The sequence below is a fragment of the Salvelinus alpinus genome, chromosome 6 (genome assembly GCF_045679555.1).
Source record: "Salvelinus alpinus chromosome 6, SLU_Salpinus.1, whole genome shotgun sequence".
NCBI classification, from domain to species: domain Eukaryota; kingdom Metazoa; phylum Chordata; class Actinopteri; order Salmoniformes; family Salmonidae; genus Salvelinus; species Salvelinus alpinus.
In genome coordinates, this window is record NC_092091.1 from 83,779,157 (window position 1) to 83,805,981 (window position 26,825).

The 26,825-nt window shown below is 44.5% G+C and overlaps 1 protein-coding gene and 6 non-coding genes across 8 annotated transcripts; all 7 read left to right on the forward strand.

Annotated features, from left to right (window-relative positions):
* Nucleotides 1-256: 256 nt before the first annotated feature.
* Nucleotides 257-328, forward strand: trnaq-uug (transfer RNA glutamine (anticodon UUG)). The gene has a single exon. It is a non-coding gene; the product is annotated as a tRNA-Gln (tRNA).
* Nucleotides 329-443: 115 nt separating this feature from the next.
* Nucleotides 444-515, forward strand: trnaq-cug (transfer RNA glutamine (anticodon CUG)). Its single transcript has one exon. It is a non-coding gene; the product is annotated as a tRNA-Gln (tRNA).
* A 573-nt stretch (nucleotides 516-1,088) lies between these two features.
* Nucleotides 1,089-1,160, forward strand: trnaq-uug (transfer RNA glutamine (anticodon UUG)). The gene has a single exon. It is a non-coding gene; the product is annotated as a tRNA-Gln (tRNA).
* Nucleotides 1,161-1,275: 115 nt separating this feature from the next.
* trnaq-cug (transfer RNA glutamine (anticodon CUG)) lies at nucleotides 1,276-1,347 on the forward strand. The gene has a single exon. It is a non-coding gene; the product is annotated as a tRNA-Gln (tRNA).
* A 573-nt stretch (nucleotides 1,348-1,920) lies between these two features.
* Nucleotides 1,921-1,992, forward strand: trnaq-uug (transfer RNA glutamine (anticodon UUG)). Its single transcript has one exon. It is a non-coding gene; the product is annotated as a tRNA-Gln (tRNA).
* Nucleotides 1,993-2,107: 115 nt separating this feature from the next.
* trnaq-cug (transfer RNA glutamine (anticodon CUG)) lies at nucleotides 2,108-2,179 on the forward strand. Its single transcript has one exon. It is a non-coding gene; the product is annotated as a tRNA-Gln (tRNA).
* A 6,337-nt stretch (nucleotides 2,180-8,516) lies between these two features.
* LOC139579515 (high-affinity choline transporter 1-like) lies at nucleotides 8,517-24,843 on the forward strand. 2 transcript variants are annotated; one of them, XM_071408233.1, is made up of 9 exons: nucleotides 8,517-8,823; nucleotides 9,144-9,257; nucleotides 9,948-10,103; nucleotides 11,132-11,280; nucleotides 11,788-11,931; nucleotides 15,897-16,050; nucleotides 19,468-19,685; nucleotides 21,937-22,107; nucleotides 24,255-24,843. In XM_071408233.1, exons 1-9 carry the CDS (start codon nucleotides 8,640-8,642, stop codon nucleotides 24,612-24,614), a joined length of 1,650 nt encoding a protein of 549 aa, XP_071264334.1. In that variant the 5' UTR covers nucleotides 8,517-8,639; the 3' UTR covers nucleotides 24,615-24,843. The 2 variants fall into 2 exon arrangements, with proteins under 2 accessions (XP_071264334.1, XP_071264335.1); XM_071408234.1 differs by lacking the exon at nucleotides 21,937-22,107 and having other exon boundaries at nucleotides 8,528-8,823.
* The last annotated feature ends 1,982 nt before the right edge of the window (nucleotides 24,844-26,825 follow it).

Consider the following 26,825-nt stretch of genomic DNA (forward strand, 5'->3'; position numbering starts at 1 on the left):
GAGAACCTAGGAGAGTAAATCTGAACCCATCACAGAGTATTGATTACAGGGTTCTGTGCTGTCAAGGTTATCACTCAGGACTCTGAATCCTACAATCTGAGTTCAAGTCTTGGTCGGACCTACCATGTGAATAATTCTTCCTTGTTGAACTAGAAGACAGCTGTCCAAATATTGTTGTCAGTTGAAAGTATTTGCAACACGTGACGGAACGACTGTCCATTTTTTTCTGTAAAATTACTAATTTGGTTAAGAATATGGTTCTATGGTGTAATGGTTAGCACTCTGGACTTTGAATCCAGTGATCCGAGTTCAAATCTCGGTAGAACCTTCCTAGCTTTTGTGCTGAATTATTCACATGGCCTACCAATAATCTCATCTCTTGCTGTTAATCGGGTGAACAAATGACAGGAAAATCTGAACACTTCAGTAATATTTATGTACAGGGTTCTATGGTGTAATGGTTAGCACTCAGGACTCTGAATCCTGCGATCCGAGTTCAAATCTCGGTAGGACCTACCTCGATTTTGCAGTGACATACTCCTCTCCTGTCAACTTTAAAATTGTCGTGTGTGAAAGAAACAAGTGGGTGGGAGTTGATGAGCAGTCTTTGGTACACATGAATGGCTAGCCTACAGGAAATGCATACTATGAGTGCCTAGTAGCTTTGTTAATTGAGAACTTGCTACCTCCCAATGAACTGAAAATATTTCCGATTTTTTTCACCCTCATCACATCAATCGTGTTGGAAATATGTGGACTTACAAGTTGTTACATGGTAGGGTAGCCCAGTTGATACCGTTTATGGCCAGAAAATATTTTCTCTGTTTTTCCGGAGAACCTAGGAGAGTAAATCTGAACCCATCACAGAGTATTGATTACAGGGTTCTGTGCTGTCAAGGTTATCACTCAGGACTCTGAATCCTACTATCTGAGTTCAAGTCTTGGTCGGACCTACCATGTGAATAATTCTTCCTTGTTGAACTAGAAGACAGCTGTCCAAATATTGTTGTCAGTTGAAAGTATTTGCAACACGTGAAGGAACGACTGTCCATTTTTTTCTGTAAAATTCCAAATTTGGTTAAGAATATGGTTCTATGGTGTAATGGTTAGCACTCTGGACTTTGAATCCAGTGATCCGAGTTCAAATCTCGGTAGAACCTTCCTAGCTTTTGTGCTGAATTATTCACATGGCCTACCAATAATCTCATCTCTTGCTGTTAATCGGGTGAACAAATGACAGGAAAATCTGAACACTTCAACAATATTTATGTACAGGGTTCTATGGTGTAATGGTTAGCACTCAGGACTCTGAATCCTGCGATCCGAGTTCAAATCTCGGTAGGACCTACCTTGATTTTGCAGTGACATACTCCTCTCCTGTCAACTTTAAAATTGTCGTGTGTGAAAGAAACAAGTGGGTGGGAGTTGATGAGCAGTCTTTGGTACACATGACTGGCTAGCCTACAGGAAATGCATACTATGAGTGCCTAGTAGGTTTGTTAATTGAGAACTTGCTACCTCCCAATGAACTGAAAATATTTCAGATTTTTTTCACCCTCATCACATCAATCGTGTTGGAAATATGTGGACTTACAAGTTGTTACATGGTAGGGTAGCCCAGTTGATACCGTTTATGGCCAGAAAATATTTTCTCTGTTTTTCCGGAGAACCTAGGAGAGTAAATCTGAACCCATCACAGAGTATTGATTACAGGGTTCTGTGCTGTCAAGGTTATCACTCAGGACTCTGAATCCTACAATCTGAGTTCAAGTCTTGGTCGGACCTACCATGTGAATAATTCTTCCTTGTTGAACTAGAAGACAGCTGTCCAAATATTGTTGTCAGTTGAAAGTATTTGCAACACGTGAAGGAACGACTGTCCATTTTTTTCTGTAAAATTCCAAATTTGGTTAAGAATATGGTTCTATGGTGTAATGGTTAGCACTCTGGACTTTGAATCCAGTGATCCGAGTTCAAATCTCGGTAGAACCTTCCTAGCTTTTGTGCTGAATTATTCACATGGCCTACCAATAATCTCATCTCTTGCTGTTAATCGGGTGAACAAATGACAGGAAAATCTGAACACTTCAACAATATTTATGTACAGGGTTCTATGGTGTAATGGTTAGCACTCAGGACTCTGAATCCTGCGATCCGAGTTCAAATCTCGGTAGGACCTACCTTGATTTTGCAGTGACATACTCCTCTCCTGTCAACTTTAAAATTGTCGTGTGTGAAAGAAACAAGTGGGTGGGAGTTGATGAGCAGTCTTCGGTACACATGAATGGCTAGCCTATAGGAAATGCATACTATGAGTGCCTAGTACGGTAATTGAGAACTTGCTACCCCCCAATGAACTGAAAATATTTCAGATATTTTTTCACCCTCATCACATCAATCGTGATGGAAATATGTGGATTTACAAGTTGTTACATGGTAGGGTAGCCCAGTTGACACCGTTTATGGCCAGAAAATATTTTCTCTGTTTTTCCGGAGAACCAAGGAGAGTAAAATCTGAACCCATCACGGAGTATTGATTACAGGGTTCTGTGCTGTAAAGGTTATCACTCAGGACTTTGAATCCTACAATCCGAGTTTAATTCTTGGTAGGACCTATCTGACATGGTAGGACCTTGGTAGGACCTGTCTGACATGTTGTTGGGGGTGATGGTGTTTAGTTGGGGTGTCTGACGTGTTGTTGGGGCTGATGGTGTTTAGTTTGGGTGTCTGACGTGTTGTTGGGGCTGATGGTGTTTAGTTGGGGTGTCTGACATGTTGTTGGGGCTGATGGTGTTTAGTTGGGGTGTCTGACGTGTTGTTGGGGCTGATGGTGTTTAGTTGGGGTGTCTGACATGTTGTTGGGGCTGATGGTGTTTAGTTGGGGTGTCTGATGTTTTGTTGGGGCTGATGGTGTTTAGTTGGGGTGTCTGACGTGTTGTTGGGGCTGATGGTGTTTAGTTGGGGTGTCTGACATGTTGTTGGGGTGATGGTGTTTAGTTGGGGTGTCTGACAGTGTTGGGGTGATGGTGTTTATTTGGGGTGTCTGACAGTGTTGGGGTGATGGTGTTTAGTTGGGGTGTCTGACAGTGTTGGGGTGATGGTGTTTAGTTGGGGTGTCTGACATGTCGTTGGGGTGATGGTGTTTAGTTGGGGTGTCTGACAGTGTTGGGGTGATGGTGTTTATTTGGGGTGTCTGACAGTGTTGGGGTGATGGTGTTTAGTTGGGGTGTCTGACATGTCGTTGGGGTGATGGTGTTTAGTTGGGGTGTCTGACAGTGTTGGGGTGATGGTGTTTATTAATTAGGCCAGTACAGTATCTGTCGTGACTGGATAGTGTTGATACCACTTGATATGTGTGTATATTTACATACAGAGAGCTCCAGTAAGTTCACATGAGTTGAATTATTGCTGTGTGACTTGACAGCAACATCTTGCTGTTTTCTTCAGTGGGAGAACATTTGAAGAGAGTGACTTTGACTTGTCAGCTGTGAGGTTAAAGTCATGAACACCAAGTTTGCCTCCCTTGCCTCAGGCATCTCTGACCCCATAGCAGGAACTGTCTATCCCCATCCTCAGTTTGAGCATGTTGATAGGACGTAGGACTGTTATTTCACTGCAAAAGCCAAGCAGGTTCTAGCTAAATGTACATATTACCTCAATTACCTCGACTAACTTGTACCCTCTACACATTGACTTGTTACTGGTACCACCTGTAAATAGTCTCGTTATTGTTATTTTATAGTGTTAATAAAAAAAAAAAAGGTTATTTAGTAAATATTTTTTTAACTGTCAGTAAGCATTTCACGGTGATGTCTACACCTGTTGTATTCGCCGCATGTGACCAATAGAATTAGATTTGTATAGAGATGTGAACATGGATCAGTGGATTCAATGTCCAGACAGATAAACATGACATAGACCCTGATAGTGATGACAGCTGGGAAGGGTATAGATCCCTGGTTCAGAGACACAGTAGACCTCAGTCCCCTTGGCTTATCCCTGGTTCAGAGACAGTAGATCTCAGTCCCCTTGGCTTATCCCTGGTTCAGAGACAGTAGATCTCAGTCCTCTTGGCCAGTACGGTTGTTGAACCTACGACCTTGGCTTATCCCTGGTTCAGACACAGTAGATCTCAGTCCCCTTGGCCAGTACGGTTGGCTTTGGCTTATCCGTGGTTCAGAGACAGTAGACCTCAGTCCTCTTGGCCAGTACGGTTGTTGAACCTACGACCTTGGCTTATCCCTGGTTCAGACACAGTAGATCTCAGTCCCCTTGGCTTATCCCTGGTTCAGAGACAGTAGATCTCAGTCCTCTTGGCCAGTACGGTTGTTGAACCTACGACATTGGCTTATCCCTGGTTCAGACACAGTAGATCTCAGTCCCCTTGGCCAGTACGGTTGGCTTTGGCTTATCCGTGGTTCAGAGACAGTAGACCTCAGTCCTCTTGGCCAGTACGGTTGTTGAACCTACGACCTTGGTTTATCCCTGGTTCAGACACAGTAGATCTCAGTCCCCTTGGCTTATCCCTGGTTCAGAGACAGTAGATCTCAGTCCTCTTGGCCAGTACGGTTGTTGAACCTACGCCCTTGGCTTATCCCTGGTTCAGACACAGTAGATCTCATTCCCCTTGGCTTATCCCTGGTTCAGAGACAGTAGATCTCAGTCCTCTTGGCCAGTACGGTTGTTGAACCTACGACCTTGGCTTATCCCTGGTTCAGAGACAGTAGATCTCAGTCCCCTTGGCCAGTACGGTTGTTGAACCTACGACCTTGGCTTATCCCTGGTTCAGAGACAGTAGACCTCAGTCCCCTTGGCCAGTACGGTTGTTGAACCTACGACCTTGGCTTCATCCTATTGTTTTCATGTATGTTGTTATTACAGTACAAACTGAAGTTGTTTTGGACTCTCCCACTCTAGTCTAAATAATCATTGAATAGCCTCTCTCCTTTCCTCTTTTTTTTCTCTCTCTCTCTCTCCTCTCTCCTTTCCTCTTTTTTTCTCTCTCTCCTCTCTCCTTTCCTCTTTTTTTCTCTCTCTCTCCTTCTCTCTCCTTTCCTCTTTTTTTCTCTCTCCTTTCTCCTCTCTCCTTACCTCTTTTTCTCTCTCCTCTCTCCTTCTCTCTTTTTCTCTCTCCTTCTCTCTCCTCTCTCCTTCTCTCTCTCTCCTCTCCTCCTTTCTCCTTCCCTCTTTTTCTCTCTCCTCTCTCCTTCCCTCTTTTTCTCTCTCCTCTCTTTTTCTCTCTCTCCTTCTCTCTCCTCTCTCCTTCTCTCTCTCTCCTCTCTCCTTACCTCTTTTTCTCTCTCTCCTTCACCTTTCACCCCGTCTCTATCACATCATGTGGATGTAGTTTAGTCTTAGCTGAGACATTATATAGAGTCAGTGATATTTAGTCTTAGCTGAGACATTATATAGAGTTAGTGATATTTAGTCTTAGCTGAGACATTATATAGGGTCAGTGATATTTAGTCTTAGCTGAGACATTATATAGGGTCAGTGATATTTAGTCTTAGCTGAGACATTATATAGAGTCAGTGATATTTAGTCTTAGCTGAGACATTATATAGAGTTAGTGATATTTAGTCTTAGCTGAGACATTATATAGAGTTAGTGATATTTAGTCTTAGCTGAGACATTATATAGGGTCAGTGATATTTAGTCTTAGCTGAGACATTATATAGAGTTAGTGATATTTAGTCTTAGCTGAGACATTATATAGAGTCAGTGATATTTAGTCTTAGCTGAGACATTATATAGGGTCAGTGATATTTACTCTTAGCTGAGACATTATATAGGGTCAGTGATATTTAGTCTTAGCTGAGACATTATATAAGGTCAGTGATATTTAGTCTTAGCTGAGACATTATATAGGGTCAGTGATATTTAGTCTTAGCTGAGACATTATATAGAGTCAGTGATATTTAGTCTTAGCTGAGACATTATATAAGGTCAGTGAGGACCACTGGTGTGGTCACAAAGCATATATACACGTCATAAGCCATGGCAAAATGTTTAGAATAGCAGGAAATTAGCTGTTAAAATGCAACATTTTCTCTAAGCCTCATGGCAAAATGTGTTGAGTTGCAGGAAATTAGCTTTAAAACAGCAACATGTTCTATCTGCCTCATGGCAAAATGTGTTGAATTGCAGTCCTGAGACCACTCCTGTTTTTAATCTACATATCCAGGGCTCTATGCTGACATGTTTTGTACCAGGAGCACATGTACTCTTAATTTGAAACATGTAGGAGCACACAAACAGATTTAGGAACACAAAGCAAGTATTTTGGGGAAGTGTTTTTATTATAAGAAATTACTAAATGTCACTTAGGTGAGACAAAAAAATGTCAGCTGCCCCTTTAAGGGTGGGAGGTTACCGTGGTAACAGGAATGCACTTGACGCACGCCTGTCTCTTCTCTAGCAGTTGAGCAAGCTTAAATTAGCATTGAAAAACAACCTCGCATGTGAAGAAAACAATGTAAATAGCAAAGAAACACGAGGACGACGTCACATTTGTGTAGACTTTCCGGTAAATTCCACCAACTTCTATGCCTGTGAAAATTAATCTTTCAGCACTTCACTCACAGTGATCACTGCGCCCCAGGTGCTGTCGCTGCGTGAGGCATTGAAATAGAATGGATAGAAAGGGCGTTGCCATTCATGTCAGCGACCGCATTATAAGTGTAGGTTGAGTGTACCAACGACTTATAAAATGCACTAGATGACAAATAGGTGTAGTTTGAAGCCACCGTGCCTCCATCTTGGTACTCCCTCACTGTTGTAAAACTATCGTGGAAGATATAGAAATGCATTTATTAATGTCTACGTTCACTTTTTATCACTTTATTCTATTACAGACACCTTAACCCAGCACAGCCAGAAGAGGAACTGGCCACCCCTCAGAGCCTGGTTCCTCTCTAGGTTTCTTCCTAGGTTTTAAGCCTTTCTAGGGAGTTTTTCAAAGCCACCGTGCTTCTACATCTGCATTGCTTGCTGTTTGGGGTTTTAGGCAGGGTTTCTGTACAGCACTTTGTGACATCGGTTGATGCAAATATATTTGATTGATTGATTAAGGCATACTTTAAAACTATATTATGTGAGCTAAACATAAAAATACAAAATTTTAAAATACATTAAAACATTTTCCTTAAAATATCATTTTTAGAGATTACTAATGATACTGTCCCCACTACAACAACAAAAAATACTTAAATACATGTATATTTGTCCTTGAAACATTTGATTGAAATACTGTGGAATTCCATTCATTCCTATGGAGAATGTTCCTACTGGGGAGTGCCAATATGGCCGACCGGTGGCTTCAAAGACTTTCATTGGCCAATACATAGCATCACCAATCCAGGGTTTATATACATAATTCGCGTGTACTCATTGGAGCCAAGCAGGACGTAAAAGCAGAAAGTGTACCAGAGGAGGCTGGTGGGAGGACCTATTGGAGGACAGGCTCATTGTAATTGGCTGGAAGGGAATAAACGGAACTGAGTCAAACATACAGTATGTGTTCGATACCATTCCATTGATTCTATTCCAGCCATTACAATGAGCCAATCCTCCTTAGATCCACCAGCCTCCTCTGAAGTGTACCCATCAATATGTGCTGTGACCCTTCACTAAGCCCCACCACCTTAGTTACTGTTGCTAACTCGGAGAAGTTTTGTCTTTTATGTTCCCGTGAACATGGAGAAAAGCATTGTGGTAACACTAAGGGAACTCCCAAAAGAGGTACTCAGTAACATTTGGTTTTGACTCCATCCTATGAGCTCTCCAGGTACCGACTGTCAGTATTACGTGAGCCCCAGGCATGCCGTTTTATCATTTATTAAGGACTTCATGCTCTCCTTACTTCTTACTATTTATCTACCAATGACTTCATGCTCTCCTTACTTCTTACTATTTATCTACCAATGACTTCATGCTCTCCTTACTTCTTACTATTTATCTACCAATGACTTCATGCTCTCCTTACTTCTTACTATTTATCTACCAATGACTTCATGCTCTCCTTACTTCTTACTATTTATCTACCAATGACTTCATGCTCTCCTTACTTCTTACTATTTATCTACCAATGACTTCATGCTCTCCTTACTTCTTACTGTTTATCTACCAATGACTTCATGCTCTCCTTACTTCTTACTATTTATCTACCAATGACTTCATGCTCTCCTTACTTCTTACTATTTATCTATCAATGACTTCATGCTCTCCTTACTTCTTACTGTTTATCTACCAATGACTTCATGCTCTCCTTAGTTCTTACTATTTATCTACCAATGACTTCATGCTCTCCTTACTTCTTACTGTTTATCTACCAATGACTTCATGCTCTCCTTACTTCTTACTATTTATCTACCAATGACTTCATGCTCTCCTTACTTCTTACCTACCAATCACCATATGCTCTCCTTACTGCTTTGAATGCCCTGCCCACTTCCCTTTACTCCTCCTCCACTGCGACCAATCAAGCCAGAAGTAGAAAAGAGCAGACGCCCTGAGCTATCCAACCAGGAACAAGACTATACTGCTACTACTACAACTAGACAGAACTCCTGACAGTCACTGTTCTGTCTGGGAGTGTTCAGAGTCACTGTTCTGTCTGTGAGCATTCCCAGTGTTCCACCATGGTTCTGAACATTCCAGGTGTGGTTGCCATGGCAGTGTTCTATCTGCTGGTCCTGGGGACAGGTTTGTGGGCGGCTCGGAAGTCCAGGGCTATGGAGAAGAAAAGCACGGGAGACAAGACAGAGATAACCTTACTGGGAGACAGGAATATCGGCCTGCTTGTGGGAATATTCACCATGACTGGTAGGTGAGGTGTGGGCGTGTCTTTAGATCTGTGTAATGCATTACAACAGTACTCACTATTACTGTATTCATACTGTACTGCACCTGTACACCTGTACTCACTATTACTGTATTCATACTGTACTGTATCTTTACACCTGTACTCACTATTACTGTATTCACACTGTACTGCACCTGTACACCTGTACTCACTATTACTGTATTCATACTGTACTGTATCTTTACACCTGTACTCAGTATTACTGTATTCATACTGTACTGTAGATACAGTATAGATCATTCCTTACCTTTGGACAAACGGTGTGTGTGTGTGTCATCAGCTACGTGGGTTGGAGGAGGCTTTATCGTAGGGATAGCGGAGGTGGTCTATAACCCTAACCTGGGTCTGGTCTGGGCTTTCATGCCCCTACAGAGCTCCGTCTCCTTCATCATCGGTAAGACGCACACGCACGCACGCACGCACGCACGCACGCACGCACACACACACACACACACTCCCAGCTTAATACTTCACAATCAGAAATAATAATTGAAAAATGTAAGAATATCAAAGTTTCCAATATTTTAAGTGGCGGGACGTTGTTGTGCTGAAACACACATCCCAGTCTGTAGTTTTAAACTGACCTTCAATTAATTCAAATAATCTACACACCAAACCTTATCGGCTTGTAATTGGTGCACTGTTTATTTGATCTCCCTCTTCCTCCCCCCCCCCCCTCTCTCTCACTCCCCCCCCTCTCTCTCACTCCCCCCCTCTCCCTCTTCCCCCCCTCTCTCTCCCTCTTCCTCTCCCCCCTCTCTCTATCTCACTCCCCCCTCTCTCTCTCACTCCCCCCCTCTCTCTCCCTCTTCCTCTCCCCCCTCTCCCTCTTCCTCTCCCCCCTCTCTATCCCTCCCTCTCTCTCTCACTCTACCCCTCTCTCTCACTCCCCCCCTCTCTCTCCCTCTTCCTCTCCCCCCTCTCTCTCACTCCCCTCTCTCTCTCACTCTACCCCTCTCTCTCACTCCCCCCCTCTCTCCCTCTTCCTCTCCCCCTTCTCTCTCTCACTCCCCCCCTCTCTCTCCCTCCCTCTCTCTCTCACTCCACCCCTCTCTCTTCCTCCCCTCTCCCTCTTATATCTCAGGTGGTATATTCTTTGCCAAGCCGATGAGGGAGAAGAAGTATGTTACTATGATGGACCCCTTCCAGATCAAGTATGGGAGAGTAGTGAGTGGAGCTCTGGTGCTCCCTGCCCTTGTAATGGATGCACTGTGGGTCGCCTGCACACTCGTCGGACTAGGTAATATGTACAACAAAACAACAGCAACAAACAACTGTTTCAAACACAAAACACACATAATCACTGTAAACACAAAGTACAAAATCATTTGGTGCACATAAAAACACACAATCACTGTAAAGTGTAAACACATAAAACCCCAAATAATTTGGTGCACACAAAACACACACACACAGAGTGCAGTTGAATCTCAACCGCTAGCCACTGTCTGGTGTTACAAAGCAGGAGCCATATTCTACCCTGCATCGGACAACTTAGATAAACAGACACAAAAACACACAATCATTCACTACCTAGCCAGTTTTGGACACCATACATCTCTGATAAGTATGTCAAGTCATTGGCTCCGTCCAAATTGACACCCTATTCTCTGTATATTCCCAATGGGCCCCGCTTCAAAGTAATGCTCTATATAAAGGAGAGGGTACCATTGTAGACACAGACATTATTTCCTGATGGACCTGTCAAGGTTGTCTTTATGGAGGTTAAACTCTTTAATTCACCCTTATTTTACCAGGTAAGTTGACTGAGAACACATTGTCATTTACAGCAACGACCTGGGGATTAGTTACTCAACGCCCCAGCTTGGTGAGATGCAGGACCCAGGTTGGTTCTAGATAGAGTAACCTGGGGAATAGTTCCTCAACGCCCCAGCTTGGTGAGATGCAGGACCCAGGTTGGTTCTAGATAGAGTAACCTGGGGAATAGTTACTCAACACCCCAGCTTGGTGAGCTTCTGGACCCAGGTTGGTTCTAGATAGAGTAATTCGATCAGGGAGGGGAAACAGGTCAGACGTGTTTTTTAATTAACCTACCACTTGTTGAAACTCAGTCATGCTGATTCTAGCTGGCGTGTGAAGAATGTGGTTTATTACTTCAAGCCCGGTAAGCAGGGCTCTTCACACTCCCAGTATAACTGTGAGGGACCAACTTAGTTTACCTGGTTTTACAGTTTTTATCTGTGGTTCCACAAAACTGTGTTAGCCTGCTGAGCTAAAAGTGTGTGTGTGTCTGTGTGTGTGCTGCAGGTGGCACCATGAGTGTGATTCTGGACCTGCCCTACTCCTACTCTGTGGGGATTTCTGCAGTGGTGGCCATCATCTACACTCTACTGGGAGGACTCTACTCTGTAGCCTACACCGACGTCATCCAGCTCATCCTCATCTTCTTCAGTCTGGTGAGTGACAGGCGGCCATTTTGAATCCAATCCAGTCTGGTGAGTGACAGGCGGCCATTTTGAATCCAATCCAGTCTGGTGAGTGACAGGCGGCCATTTTGAATCCAATCCAGTCTGGTGAGTGACATGCGGCCATTTTGAATCCAATCCAGTCTGGTGAGTGACAGGCGGCCATTTTGAATCTAAACCAGTCTGGTGAGTGTAAGGCCGTGGAAACGTTGTCCAAGTATTTTGGATGGAGCCAACACCTTTTTCAATGGGAGTGATCTGCAGTCGGATGATTGACAACGGAGATGATTGCCCAACAAAAAACACACAAACGGTCTGTCTTTAAACGGATGGAACTCATCTGAACATAGTTGACTAGATGTACTTTTGATGGACAAAAACAGACAATTATCATTATCATATTAAATGTAATGTATGTTCATGTGTCTCAGTGTGGCTGCACCCTAAGACAGGAGTTAATCATTTTTTAATTTGGTCCTTTCCTGCCTCTGCTGCCAGTGGCTGTGTGTTCCGTTCCTCATGGTCAACCCAGTGGTGGGAGACATCACCCAGACAGCCTTCAACCACACCTACCAGGCCCCCTGGCTGGGGGCCATGGAGAAGGGGAAGGTCTTCAAGTGGGTTGATGACTTCTTATTGGTGGTGAGTTCTACTGATTCATTCATTGGTGGATGGACGGATGATTGGTTGATTCATGTGTTGATGCGTTAGATAAGTTAAGTAAGTTAGATAAGCATTTGATAAGTAAAAAATATGTATACTCTTCTATCATACAGTCATATCACCATACTGTCTCCTATCTAAAACTCCTCGACCATACAGTCATATCTTGTTTCTCTCCTCTCTCCTCTCCCATATAATACAGTCATATCTTGTTTCTCTACTATCTCCTCTCCCATATAATACAGTCATATCTTGTTTCTCTCCTCTCTCCTCTCCCATATAATACAGTCATATATTGTTTCTCTACTATCTCCTCTCCCATATAATACAGTCATATCTTGTTTCTCTCCTCTCTCCTCTCCTCTACATTACAGTCATATCACCATACTGTCTCCTATCTAAAACTCCTCGACCATACAGTCATATCTTGTTTCTCTACTATCTCCTCTCCCATATAATACAGTCATATCTTGTTTCTCTACTATCTACTCTCCCATATAATACAGTCATATCTTGTTTCTCTACTATCTCCTCTCCCATATAATACAGTCATATCTTGTTTCTCTACTATCTCTTCTCCCATATAATACAGTCATATCACCAGTCTCTCTCTCCTCTACATTACAGTCATATCACCAGTCTCTCTCCTCTCCTCTACATTACAGTCATATCACCAGTCTCTCTCATCTCCTCTACATTACAGTCATATCACCAGTCTCTCTCCTCTACATTACAGTCATATCATCAGTCTCTCTCCTCTACATTACAGTCATATCACCAGTCTCTCTCCTCTACATTACAGTCATATCACCAGTCTCTCTCCTCTCCTCTACATTACAGTCATATCACCAGTCTCTCTCCTCTACATTACAGTCATATCATCAGTCTCTCTCCCCTCCTCTACATTACAGTCATATCACCAGTCTCTCTCCTCTCCTCTACATTACAGTCATATCACCAGTCTCTCTCCTCTCCTCTACATTACAGTCATATCACCAGTCTCTCTCCTCTCCTCTACATTACAGTCATATCACCAGTCTCTCTCATCTCCTCTACATTACAGTCATATCACCAGTCTCTCTCCTCTCCTCTACATTACAGTCATATCACCAGTCTCTCTCCTCTCCTCTACATTACAGTCATATCACCAGTCTCTCTCCTCTCCTCTACATTACAGTCATATCACCAGTCTCTCTCCTCTACATTACAGTCATATCACCAGTCTCTCTCCTCTCCTCTACATTACAGTCATATCACCAGTCTCTCTCCTCTACATTACAGTCATATCACCAGTCTCTCTCCTCTACATTACAGTCATATCACCAGTCTCTCTCCTCTACATTACAGTCATATCACCAGTCTCTCTCCTCTACATTACAGTCATATCACCAGTCTCTCTCCTCTCCTCTACATTACAGTCATATCACCAGTCTCTCTCCTCTCCTCTACATTACAGTCATATCATCAGTCTCTCTCCTCTCCTCTACATTACAGTCATATCACCAGTCTCTCTCCTCTCCTCTACATTACAGTCATATCACCAGTCTCTCTCCTCTACATTACAGTCATATCACCAGTCTCTCTCCTCTCCTCTACATTACAGTCATATCACCAGTCTCTCTCCTCTACATTACAGTCATATCACCAGTCTCTCTCCTCTACATTACAGTCATATCACCAGTCTCTCTCCTCTACATTACAGTCATATCACCAGTCTCTCTCCTCTACATTACAGTCATATCACCAGTCTCTCTCCTCTACATTACAGTCATATCACCAGTCTCTCTCCTCTACATTACAGTCATATCACCAGTCTCTCTCCTCTACATTACAGTCAGATCATCAGTCTCTCTCCTCTCCTCTACATTACAGTCATATCACCAGTCTCTCTCCTCTCCTCTACATTACAGTCATATCACCAGTCTCTCTCTCCTCTACATTACAGTCATATCACCAGTCTCTCTCTCCTCTACATTACAGTCATATCACCAGTCTCTCTCCTCTCCTCTACATTACAGTCATATCACCAGTCTCTCTCCTCTACATTACAGTCATATCACCAGTCTCTCTCCTCTACATTACAGTCATATCACCAGTCTCTCTCCTCTACATTACAGTCATATCACCAGTCTCTCTCCTCTACATTACAGTCATATCACCAGTCTCTCTCCTCTACATTACAGTCATATCATCAGTCTCTCTCCTCTCCTCTACATTACAGTCATATCACCAGTCTCTCTCCTCTCCTCTACATTACAGTCATATCACCAGTCTCTCTCCTCTCCTCTACATTACAGTCATATCACCAGTCTCTCTCCTCTCCTCTACATTACAGTCATATCACCAGTCTCTCTCCTCTCCTCTACATTACAGTCATATCACCAGTCTCTCTCCTCTACATTACAGTCATATCATCAGTCTCTCTCCTCTACATTACAGTCATATCACCAGTCTCTCTCCTCTACATTACAGTCATATCACCAGTCTCTCTCCTCTCCTCTACATTACAGTCATATCACCAGTCTCTCTCCTCTACATTACAGTCATATCACCAGTCTCTCTCCTCTACATTACAGTCATATCATCAGTCTCTCTCCCCTCCTCTACATTACAGTCATATCACCAGTCTCTCTCCTCTCCTCTACATTACAGTCATATCACCAGTCTCTCTCCTCTCCTCTACATTACAGTCATATCACCAGTCTCTCTCCTCTCCTCTACATTACAGTCATATCACCAGTCTCTCTCCTCTCCTCTACATTACAGTCATATCACCAGTCTCTCCCATCTCCTATATCTTCCATGTTTTCTCTACTTCTCAGAACTCTTTGCTGCACCTTGATAAGGAGGAATCAATCTGCAATAAACTCATTCGTTACAAAAGAGTCAAAACTCTGAGTGAAGTTCAGTTGTTTAACAGTAAAAGAGACTCAACAGCTGAATCCCCGTTGGAATGGCAGCACTCTCTCACATCCTATCAAAGCTCCCCCCCCCTGCTCCAACAATGACATACTAAACTAGTCACAGCACTCTCTCACATCCTATCAAAGCTCCCCCCCCCTGCTCCAACAATGACATACTAAACTAGTCACAGCACTCTCTCACATCCTATCAAAGCTCCCCCCCCTGCTCCAACAATGACATACTAAACTAGTCACAGCACTCTCTCACATCCTATCAAAGCTCCCCCCCTGCTCCAACAATGACATACTAAACTAGTCACAGCACTCTCTCACATCCTATCAAAGCCCCCCCCTGCTCAAACAATGACATACTGAAGTAGTTTCCCACTAACATGACACAGCACTTTCCACAGACGCTTTCACCCTCATTAAGGACACGGTCTTGTGTTAACCATGACCCAGGAGTTTCTACAATCTCAACCACTGTTGGCACCACTTCCTCTTATCTTGTTGTTGTTCGGCCATGCAGCATATCTGTGGTTTCCAGTCTCAAGCGTTCTAACAGACAGTCCCCCAAAACCACAAACAGCCCTTTCCTCTAACTCACTATGACTCTACAATACAAAAAACATCCTGGACACTAAAGGCCCCATTCTACTTCTACTTCTCACACAAACAGAAATGATTCATGTACGTCATTTACCAGGCAGTCTTATCCAGAGGGACTTACAGGAGCAATAAGGGTTAAGTACTTTGCTCAATGGCACATTGACAGATTTATCACCTAGTCTGCTCAGGGATTCAAACCTTAACTGTGAGGCTACCTGTCACCAATTCACAATCTAATTTATGTTCTTCTCATCCTCCTCATCATCTTCCCTTTCTCCTCGGTCTCCTTATTCTCCCCCTCCTCTTCTCCCTCTCTTCCCTCCTCTCCCTCTTCTTCTCCCTCCCTCTCTTCTCCCTCCTCTCCTCTCTCCTCCCTCCTCCCTTCTCCCTCCCTCCTCTCTTCTCCCTCTCTCTCCTCCCTCTCTTCTCCAGGCGTTGGGTAGCTTGTCTTTCCAATGTTTCCACCAGAGGACGCTTTCTGCCTCCTCCTCGTTTAACGCCCAGGTCACCTGCTTCGCGGCTGCCGCCATGGTCCTCATCCTGGGGATCCCCTCTGTTCTGGTCGGGGCTGTGGCCGCTTCCACAGGTAATAAAGTACAAAAACAAAAAGGGTTTCGAATCCCGGAGCCGACAAGGTGAATAATCTGTTGTTGTGCCCTTGTGCAAGGCACTTAACCCCTTATTGCTCCAGGGGTGTCAGTATAATGGTTGTCGTGTTGCTCCAGGGGTGTCAGTATAATGGTTGTCGTGTTGCCCCAGGGGTGTCAGTATAATGGTTGTCGTGTTGCCCCAGGGGTGTCAGTATAATGGTTGTCGTGTTGCCCCAGGGGTGTCAGTATAATGGTTGTCGTGTTGCCCCAGGGGTGTCAGTATAATGGTTGTCGCGTTGCTCCAGGGGTGTCAGTATAATGGTTGTCGTGTTGCCCCAGGGGTGTCAGTATAATGGTTGTCGTGTTGCCCCAGGGGTGTCAGTATAATGGTTGTCGCGTTGCTCCAGGGGTGTCAGTATAATGGTTGTCGCGTTGCTCCAGGGGTGTCAGTATAATGGTTGTCGCGTTGCTCCAGGGGTGTCAGTATAATGGTTGTCGTGTTGCTCCAGGGGTGTCAGTATAATGGTTGTCGTGTTGCCCCAGGGGTGTCAGTATAATGGTTGTCGTGTTGCTCCAGGGGGGTCAGTATAATGGTTGTCGTGTTGCTCCAGGGGTGTCAGTATAATGGTTGTCGTGTTGCCCCAGGGGTGTCAGTATAATGGTTGTCGTGTTGCCCCAGGGGTGTCAGTATAATGGTTGTCGTGTTGCCCCAGGGGTGTCAGTATAATGGTTGTCGTGTTGCCCCAGGGGTGTCAGTATAATGGTTGTCGTGTTGCCCCAGGGGTGTCAGTATAATGGTTGTCGTGTTGCCCCAGGGGTGTCAGTATAATGGTTGTCGTGTTGCCCCAGGGGTGTCAGTATAATGGTTGTCGTGTTGCCCCAGGGGTGTCAGTATAATGGTTGTCGTGTTGCTCCAGGGGTGTCAGTATAATGGTTGTCGTGTTGCTCCAGGGGGGTCAGTATAATGGTTGTCGTGTTGCCCCAGGGGTGTCAGTATAATGGTTGTCGTGTTGCTCCAGGGGTGTCAGTATAATGGTTGTCTTGTTGCTCCAGGGGTGTCAGTATAATGGTTGTCTTGTTGCTCCAGGGGTGTCAGTATAATGGTTGTCGTGTTGCTCCAGGGGGGTCAGTATAATGGTTGTCGTGTTGCTCCAGGGGTGTCAGTATAATGGTTGTCGTGTTGCCCCAGGGGTGTCAGTATAATGGTTGTCGTGTTGCTCCAGTTGTGTCAGTATAATGGTTGTCGTGTTGCCCCAGGGGTGTCAGTATAATGGTTGTCGTGTTGCTCCAGGGGTGTCAGTATAATGGTTGTCGTGTTGCTCCAGGGGTGTCAGTATTATGGTTGTCGTGTTGCTCCAGGGGTGTCAGTATAATGGTTGTCGCGTTGCTCCAGGGGTGTCAGTATAATGGTTGTCGTGTTGCTCCAGGGGTGTCAGTATAATGGTTGTCGTGTTGCTCCAGGGGTGTCAGTATAATGGTTGTCGTGTTGCTCCAGGGGTGTCAGTATAATGGTTGTCGTGTTGCCCCAGGGGTGTCAGTATAATGGTTGTCGTGTTGCTCCAGGAGTGTCAGTATAATGGTTGTCGTGTTGCCCCAGGGGTGTCAGTATAATGGTTGTCGTGTTGCTCCAGGGGTGTCAGTATAATGGTTGTCGTGTTGCCCCAGGGGTGTCAGTATAATGGTTGTCGTGTTGCCCCAGGGGTGTCAGTATAATGGTTGTCGTGTTGCTCCAGGGGTGTCAGTATAATGGTTGTCGTGTTGCTCCAGGGGTGTCAGTATAATGGTTGTCTTGTTGCCCCAGGGGTGTCAGTATAATGGTTGTCGTGTTGCCCCAGGGGTGTCAGTATAATGGTTGTCGTGTTGCTCCAGGGGTGTCAGTATAATGGTTGTCGTGTTGCTCCAGGGGGGTCAGTATAATGGTTGTCGTGTTGCTCCAGGGGTGTCAGTATAATGGTTGTCGTGTTGCCCCAGGGGTGTCAGTATAATGGTTGTCGTGTTGCTCCAGGGGTGTCAGTATAATGGTTGTCGTGTTGCTCCAGGAGTGTCAGTATAATGGTTGTCGTGTTGCCCCAGGGGTGTCAGTATAATGGTTGTCGTGTTGCTCCAGGGGGGTCAGTATAATGGTTGTCGTGTTGCTCCAGGGGTGTCAGTATAATGGTTGTCGTGTTGCCCCAGGGGTGTCAGTATAATGGTTGTCGTGTTGCCCCAGGGGTGTCAGTATAATGGTTGTCGTGTTGCCCCAGGGGTGTCAGTATAATGGTTGTCGTGTTGCTCCAGGGGGGTCAGTATAATGGTTGTCGTGTTGCTCCAGGGGTGTCAGTATAATGGTTGTCGTGTTGCCCCAGGGGTGTCAGTATAATGGTTGTCGTGTTGCTCCAGGGGTGTCAGTATAATGGTTGTCGTGTTGCTCCAGGGGTGTCAGTATAATGGTTGTCGTGTTGCTCCAGGAGTGTCAGTATAATGGTTGTCGTGTTGCCCCAGGGGTGTCAGTATAATGGTTGTCGTGTTGCTCCAGGGGTGTCAGTATAATGGTTGTCGTGTTGCTCCAGGGGTGTCAGTATAATGGTTGTCGTGTTGCTCCAGGAGTGTCAGTATAATGGTTGTCGTGTTGCCCCAGGGGTGTCAGTATAATGGTTGTCGTGTTGCTCCAGGAGTGTCAGTATAATGGTTGTCTCTGACCCCAACTCTCCGCCGGTGTCTCAGGGGGAGTTGGGATATGTAGATAAAAACACATTTGATTTGATTTGACCTTTATTTCACCAGGTGGCCAGTTGAGAACAAGTTCTCATTTACAACTGCGACCTGGCCAAGATAAAGCAAAGCAGTGCAACACAAACAACAGCAGAGTTACACATGGAATAAACAAAACATACAGTCAATAATACAATAGAAAAAGTCTATATACAGTGAGTGCAAATGAGGTAGGATAAGGGAGGTAAGGCAATAAATAGGCCATAGTGGCAAAATAATTACAATATAGCAATTAAACACATGTTCACTTGTTAAAGCATAATGGACAAATATAAGCACCTCCAAGTTAATATTATTAAAGGTGTTATAAAGGTTAAAAGCAGAGAAGAAGAGTTGTGTGTCGTTGACTGGTTTGTCTGTTATCTGATGTCCGTATACTACTCCTATCATCTACCTCACATCATGAACCATAACACACTCCAATCTAGTGGCAGTGTCCTGGTGTTGTGGCTAGAGTGCATGTTTGTTATTACTCTCTGTGGAGCACGCGATCCCTTGAATACATCTGGTTTCCTTGCAGCTCACATGAGCTGATTGCAAAGTGGGAAAAAAATTATAACTCATACACAGTGTACTTGTATCGCGTTTACGTTTTTGGACTTCGTCAAAGTGTGATTGTCAAAATAACCAAACTTTATTGACACTTCCCGGTGTGTCTCCAGACTGGAACCTGACATCGTACGGGTCTCCGTCTCCGTATGAGCGCAACGAGACGGGATTGGTGCTCCCCATCGCCCTGCAGCACCTGGCTCCGCCCTACGTGTCCGTCATTGGCATCGGGGCTATCGCCGCCGCAGTGATGTCATCAGTGGACTCTGGCCTCCTAAGCTCCGCCTCCATGTTCTCCTCCAACATCTACAAGAACATCATTCGGAAGCAGGTGCAGGCTTTCGTTCTATCCCATCACTTACACCTCGTTCTAATAAATCTGTGTGTGACCAGATAGTCGCCTCTACTGTATTGAGTAAGGAATTTAGGTCTGTTTTCCCAGACACAGATTACTAAACCTACTAGTCCAGAACTGAAACACATTCTCAATGGAGATTAACCATTATGTTCATTAGTCCTGTTCTAGGTCATAGGTCATGTATCAGAAAATCACCACTAAATGGATAAATAAGTGTTTTTTTCCTATTTCATCAATTTTTGGGACATTGGCAAGACATTTTTCAATTCACATTTGAAAACATTGCATTGGGTTCTATAGTGTAATAGCATTTTGGGACATATAGCCTAACACATTTTGGGACATATAGCCTAACACATTTTGGGACATATAGCCTGACACATTTTGGGACATATAGCCTAACACATTTTGGGACATATAGCCTAACACATTTTGGGACATATAGCCTAACACATTTTGGGACATATAGCCTAACACATTTTGGGACATATAGCCTGACACATTTTGGGACATATAGCCTAACACATTTTGGGACATATAGCCTAACACATTTTGGGACATATAGCCTGACACATTTTGGGACATATAGCCTAACACATTTTGGGACATATAGCCTAACACATTTTGGGACATATAGCCTAACACATTTTGGGACATATAGCCTAACACATTTTGGGACATATAGCCTAACACATTTTGGGACATATAGCCTAACACATTTTGGGACATATAGCCTAACACATTTTGGGACATATAGCCTAACACATTTTGGGACATATAGCCTAACACATTTTGGGACATATAGCCTGACACATTTTGGGACATATACCCTAACACATTTTGGGACATATAGCCTAACACATTTTGGGACATATAGCCTAACACATTTTGGGACATATAGCCTGACACATTTTGGGACATATAGCCTGACACATTTTGGGACATATAGCCTAACACATTTTGGGACATATAGCCTAACACATTTTGGGACATATAGCCTAACACATTTTGGGACATATAGCCTAACACATTTTGGGACATATAGCCTAACACATTTTGGGACATATAGCCTAACACATTTTGGGACATATAGCCTAACACATTTTGGGACATATAGCCTAACACATTTTGGGACATATAGCCTAACACATTTTGGGACATATAGCCTAACACATTTTGGGACATATAGCCTGACTCCGTGCTCCCTCTTGTGACTTCTCTGAGAATTACATCACAGGGCTGTTCAAGCTCTTCTGACTTGGATAATTACAACTGCTACACCTCCATCTTGTGTCTGTCTCTCATTGTAAGATCTGGCATGAATGGGCAGAGGAACACACCCCTTTAACTACTGTACCTCCATTTTGTGTCTGTCTCTCATTGTAAGATGTGGCATGCATGGGCAGAGGAACACACCCCGTTAACCGCTGTAGCTCCATTTTGTGTCTGTCTCTCATTGTAAGATCTGGCATGCATGGGCAGAGGAACACACCCCGTTAACTGCTGTACCTCCATCTTGTGTCTGTCTCTCATTGTAAGATCTGGCATGCATGAGCAGAGGAACACACCCCTTTAACTGCTGTACCTCCATTTTGTGTCTGTCTCTCATTGTAAGATCTGGCATGCATGGGCAGAGCAACACACCCCTTGAACTGCTGTACCTCCATTTTGTGTCTGTCTCACCCATTCTCCAGATGACACACAGGGAGATTCAGTGGGGGATCTGTATCTCATACGTCTAGAGAGTTTATAACCACTATGCCTCCATTTTGGATCTGTCCTGACCACTGTGCCACCATCTTGGATTTGTCCATGCCACTGTGCCTCCATCTTTGATCTGTCCTGACCACTGTGCCACCATCTTGGATCTGTCCTGCCCATTGTGCCTCCATCTTGGATCTGTCCTGACCACTGTGCCTCCATCTTGGATCTGTGCTGCCCACTATGCCTCCATCTTTGATCTGTCCTGACCACTGTGCCTCCATCTTGGATCTGTGCTGCCCACTATGCCTCCATCTTTGATCTGTCCTGACCACTGTGCCACCATCTTTGATCTGTCCTGACCACTGTGCCTCCATCTTTGATCTGTCCTGACCACTGTGCCTCCATCTTGGATCTGTCCTGCCCACTGTGCCTCCATCTTTGATCTGTCCTGCCCACTGTGCCTCCATCTTGGATCTGTCCTGCCCACTGTGCCTCCATCTTGTGTCTATCTCTCCTCCAGGCCTCAGACAGGGAGATACAGTGGGTGATCCGTGTATCCGTGGTGGTGGTGGGGCTGTGTGGGATGGCCCTCACTCTCCTCCACAACAGTACCTTTGCCCTGTGGATCCTGGCGTCTGATCTCTCCTACACCATCATCTTCCCTCAGCTCATCTGCGTCCTCTTCTTCCAGGTGTGTGTGTGTGTGTGTGTGTGTGTGTGTGTGTGTGTAACATGCAGAGGTGATATTGTGTGTGTGGGCCTTATCTTTTCCCTGCATCACAAACATGGTGGTGTGTCACTAGCCTGAGTGCCAGTCTGTTTGTGATGTCGTCATGCCAACTCACTCATCATCATGCCAAATGGTCGGCTTGACAACTAAAGCAATGGAGATGGCAAGAGCACAAACCGGCAGTGCTGATCTAGGATCAGGTCCCAACCTGTCCATATCATCTAGTTCATTATGATCAGGTCCCAACCTGTCCATATCATCTAGTTCATTATGATCTAGGATCAGGCCCCAACCTGTCCATATCATCTAGTTCATTATGATCAGGTCCCAACCTGTCCATATCATCTAGTTCATTATGATCAGGTTCCAACCTGTCCATATCTAACTCATTATGATCTAGGATCAGGTCCCAACCTGTCCATATCTAACTCATTATGATCTAGGATCAGGTCCCAACCTGTCCATATCTAACTCATTATGATCTAGGATCAGGTCCTAACCTGTCCATATCATCTAGTTCATTATGATCAGGCCCCAACCTGTCCATATCTAAATCATTATGATCAGGTCCCAACCTGTCCATATCTAACTCATTATGATCTAGGATCAGGTCCCAACCTGTCCATATCATCTAGTTCATTATGATCAGGTCCCAACCTGTCCATATCTAAATCATTATGATCTAGGATCAGGTCCTAACCTGTCCATATCATCTAGTTCATTATGATCAGGTCCCAACCTGTCCATACCTAAATCATTATGATCTAGGATCAGGCCCCAACCTGTCCATACCTAAATCATTATGATCTAGGATCAGGCCCCAACCTGTCCATATCTAACTCATTATGATCTAGGATCAGGTTCCAACCTGTCCATATCATCTCATTCATTATGATCAGGTCCCAACCTGTCCATATCTAAATCATTATGATCTAGGATCAGGTCCCAACCTGTCCATATCATCTAGTTCATTATGATCTAGGATCAGGTCCCAACCTGTCCATATCATCTAGTTCATTATGATCAGGTCCCAATCTGTCCATATCATCTAGTTCATTATGATCAGGTCCCAACCTGTCCATATCTAAATCATTATGATCTAGGATCAGGTCCCAACCTGTCCATATCATCTAGTTCATTATGATCAGGTCCCAACCTGTCCATATCATCTAGTTCATTATGATCAGGTCCCAACCTGTCCATATCTAAATCATTATGATCTAGGATCAGGTCCCAACCTGTCCATATCATCTAGTTCATTATGATCAGGTCCCAACCTGTCCATATCTAAATCATTATGATCTAGGATCAGGTCCCAACCTGTCCATATCATCTAGTTCATTATGATCAGGTCCCAACCTGTCCATATCATCTCATTCATTATGATCTAGGATCAGGTCCCAACCTGTCCATATCATCTCATTCATTATGATCTAGGATCAGGTCCCAACCTGTCCATATCATCTCATTCATTATGAACTAAAAGGCTAAACTGATCCTAGATCAGCACTCCTACTCAGAGAGGCTTTGTGGATACAGACCCAGGTTATAATTCGTCTGGCTACCCAGAGTCCTTGCTCCAGCCAAACGCTAGGCCACACCCACAGACGTTAGTTTCTTCTCCACAATGAGTCTGGATCTGAGTACCTCCCCGATTCTTCACCGAATGTGAACACATTCAGGGCCGTCTGATTGGTCCAGAAACCGATGGGTTGGACCAGAACCAAAACACATGTGGGTAAAACAGCGGTTTGAAAATGTGTAATTGGCTTTGATACTCTGATTAGTTATTTTACTGCTGCTCTTTAATTATTTGTTACTTTTATTTATTTATTTTACTTAAAAAAAATAACTGCATTATTGGTTAAGGGCTTGTAAGTAAGCATTTCAATGTATTCAGCGCATGTGACAAATACAATTTGATTTGATCCAACCGCTGATGACCCTGTTTTGCACAATGCCCCTCATTGCCCCTCGTCCCCGCAAACGGCTTCAACGATGTCATTAAAACTAAAGTATGTAGGAAACGACAGAGCAGAAAAATAAGTTAGTGTGAGTCATCAGGCTAGAAAATCACTTCTAAAATAACTCTCTTCATTTTCCTTCAGGTCTCCAACGGCTATGGAGCCGTGGCTGGATACCTCGTAGGGGGCCTGATGAGACTCCTCTGTGGGGAGCCCATCTTCAACCTCCCCCCTGTCCTCCACTTCCCTGGATGCACCCTGGAGGACGGTGTCTATGTCCAGCGCTCCCCCATCAGGACCATATGTATGCTTCTGGCCCTGGCGGCCATCTTGGGTTTCTCCTGGCTGGCTCAGCTGATGTTCAATAAGGTCTGGCTGCCCGAGAGGTGGGATGTGTTCCAGGTAAAGTTCCAGACTTTGCCACTTGGTGGCGCCAGAGAGATGAAAGAGAAGGAGGAGGATGGTACAGTCTCTGAGCAAATGCTTGACACCACAAAGTGTTAAGGTTTTTTTCTACCTACTTTTCCAGGCCGGTTTCCCAGACACTTCCCTGGACTACAAAGCACTTTATAATTTTTTTTGGAGCAGATTTTTTTGGACAGGATAGAGAAAGGAAAGATCTATTGAACATCCAAATAATTCTAAAAACGGCTATTTAAAATCGATTGTGTTGCTCAATTAAGTTACTTGTATGATTTGAACATAAAGTGGGAAAAAGGCTTTGACATCGGTACCACTGACTTGCATTGGTTTTGTTCCACAAAAGCATGGATTGTGCTCATACCTTGTTCATAGACTGATTACAGGGTAAGCTCATACCTTGTTCATAGACTGATTACAGGGTAAGCTCATACCTCGTCCATAGACTGACTACAGGGTAAGCTCATACCTCGTCCATAGACTGACTACAGGGTAAGCTCATACCTCGTCCATAGACTGACTACAGGGTAAGCTCATACCTCGTCCATAGACTGATTACAGGGTAAGCTCATACCTCGTCCATAGACTGACTACAGGGTAAGCTCATACCTCGTCCATAGACTGATTACAGGGTAAGCTCATACCTCGTCCATAGACTGACTACAGGGTAAGCTCATACCTCGTCCATAGACTGACTACAGGGTAAGCTCATACCTTGTCCATAGACTGACTACAGGGTAAACTCATACCTCGTCCATAGACTGACTACAGGGTAAACTCATACCTTGTTCATAGACTGACTACAGGGTAAACTCATACCTTGTTCATAGACTGACTACAGGGTAAACTCATACCTCGTCCATAGACTGACTACAGGGTAAACTCATACATTTACATTACATTTAAGTCATTTAGCAGACGCTCTTATCCAGAGCGACTTTGTTCATAGACTGATTACAGGGTAAACTCATACCTTGTTCATAAACTGATTACAGGGTAAACTCATACATCGTCCATAGACTGATTACAGGGTAAGACAATCAATCCTACAACTAATTTTGTCATTTGGGTGAACTCTCTCTTTAGTCTAGGAGTAGGCTTAATTATCTGTGTCTGGGAAACTTCATTACCTCATCCCCACCAGACTACCTCATCCCCACCAGATTACCTCATCCCCAGACAACCTCATCCCCACCAGATGACCTCATCCAGACTACCTCATCCCCACCAGACTACCTCATCCCCACCAAATTACCTCATCCAGACTACCTCATCCCCACCAGATGACCTCATCCCCACCAGATGATCTCATCCCCACCAGATGACCTCATCCCCACCAGATGACCTCATCCAGACTACCTCATCCCCACCAGATGACCTCATCCCCACCAGATGACCTCATCCCCACCAGATTACCTCATCCCCAGACTACCTCATCCCCAGACTACCTCATCCCCACCAGATGACCTCATCCCCACCAGATGACCTCATCCCCAGACTACCTCATCCCCACCAGATGACCTCATCCCCAGACTACCTCATCCCCACCAGATGACCTCATCCCCACCAGATGACCTCATCCCCACCAGATGACCTCATCCCCACCAGATTACAGTGGCAAAAAAGTATTTAGTCAGCCACCAATTGTGCAAGTTCTCTCACTTGAAAAGATGAGAGAGGCCTGTAATTTTCATCATAGGTACACTTCAACTATGACAGACAAAATGAGAAAAAAAATCCAGAAAATCACATTGTAGGATTTTTAATGAATTTATTTGCAAATTATGGTGGAAAATAAGTATTTGGTCAATAACAAAAGTTTATCTCAATACTTTGTTATATACCCTTTGTTGGCAATGACAGAGGTTAAACGTTTTCTGTAAGTCTTCACAAGGTTTTCACACACTGTTGCTGGTATTTTGGCCCATTCCTCCATGCAGATCTCCTCTAGAGCAGTGATGTTTTGGGGCTGTTGCTGGGCAACACGGACTTTCAACTCCCTCCAAAGATTTTCTATGGGGTTGAGATCTGGAGACTGGCTAGGCCACTCCAGGACCTTGAAATGCTTCTTACGAAGCCACTCCTTCGTTGCCCGGGCGGTGTGTTTGGGATCATTGTCATGCTGAAAGACCCAGCCACGTTTCATCTTCAATGCCCTTGCTGATGGAAGGAGGTTTTCACTCAAAATCTCACGATACATGGCCCCATTCATTCTGTCCTTTACACGGATCAGTCGTCCTGGTCCCGTTGCAGAAAAACAGCCCCAAAGCATGATGTTTCCACCCCCATGCTTCA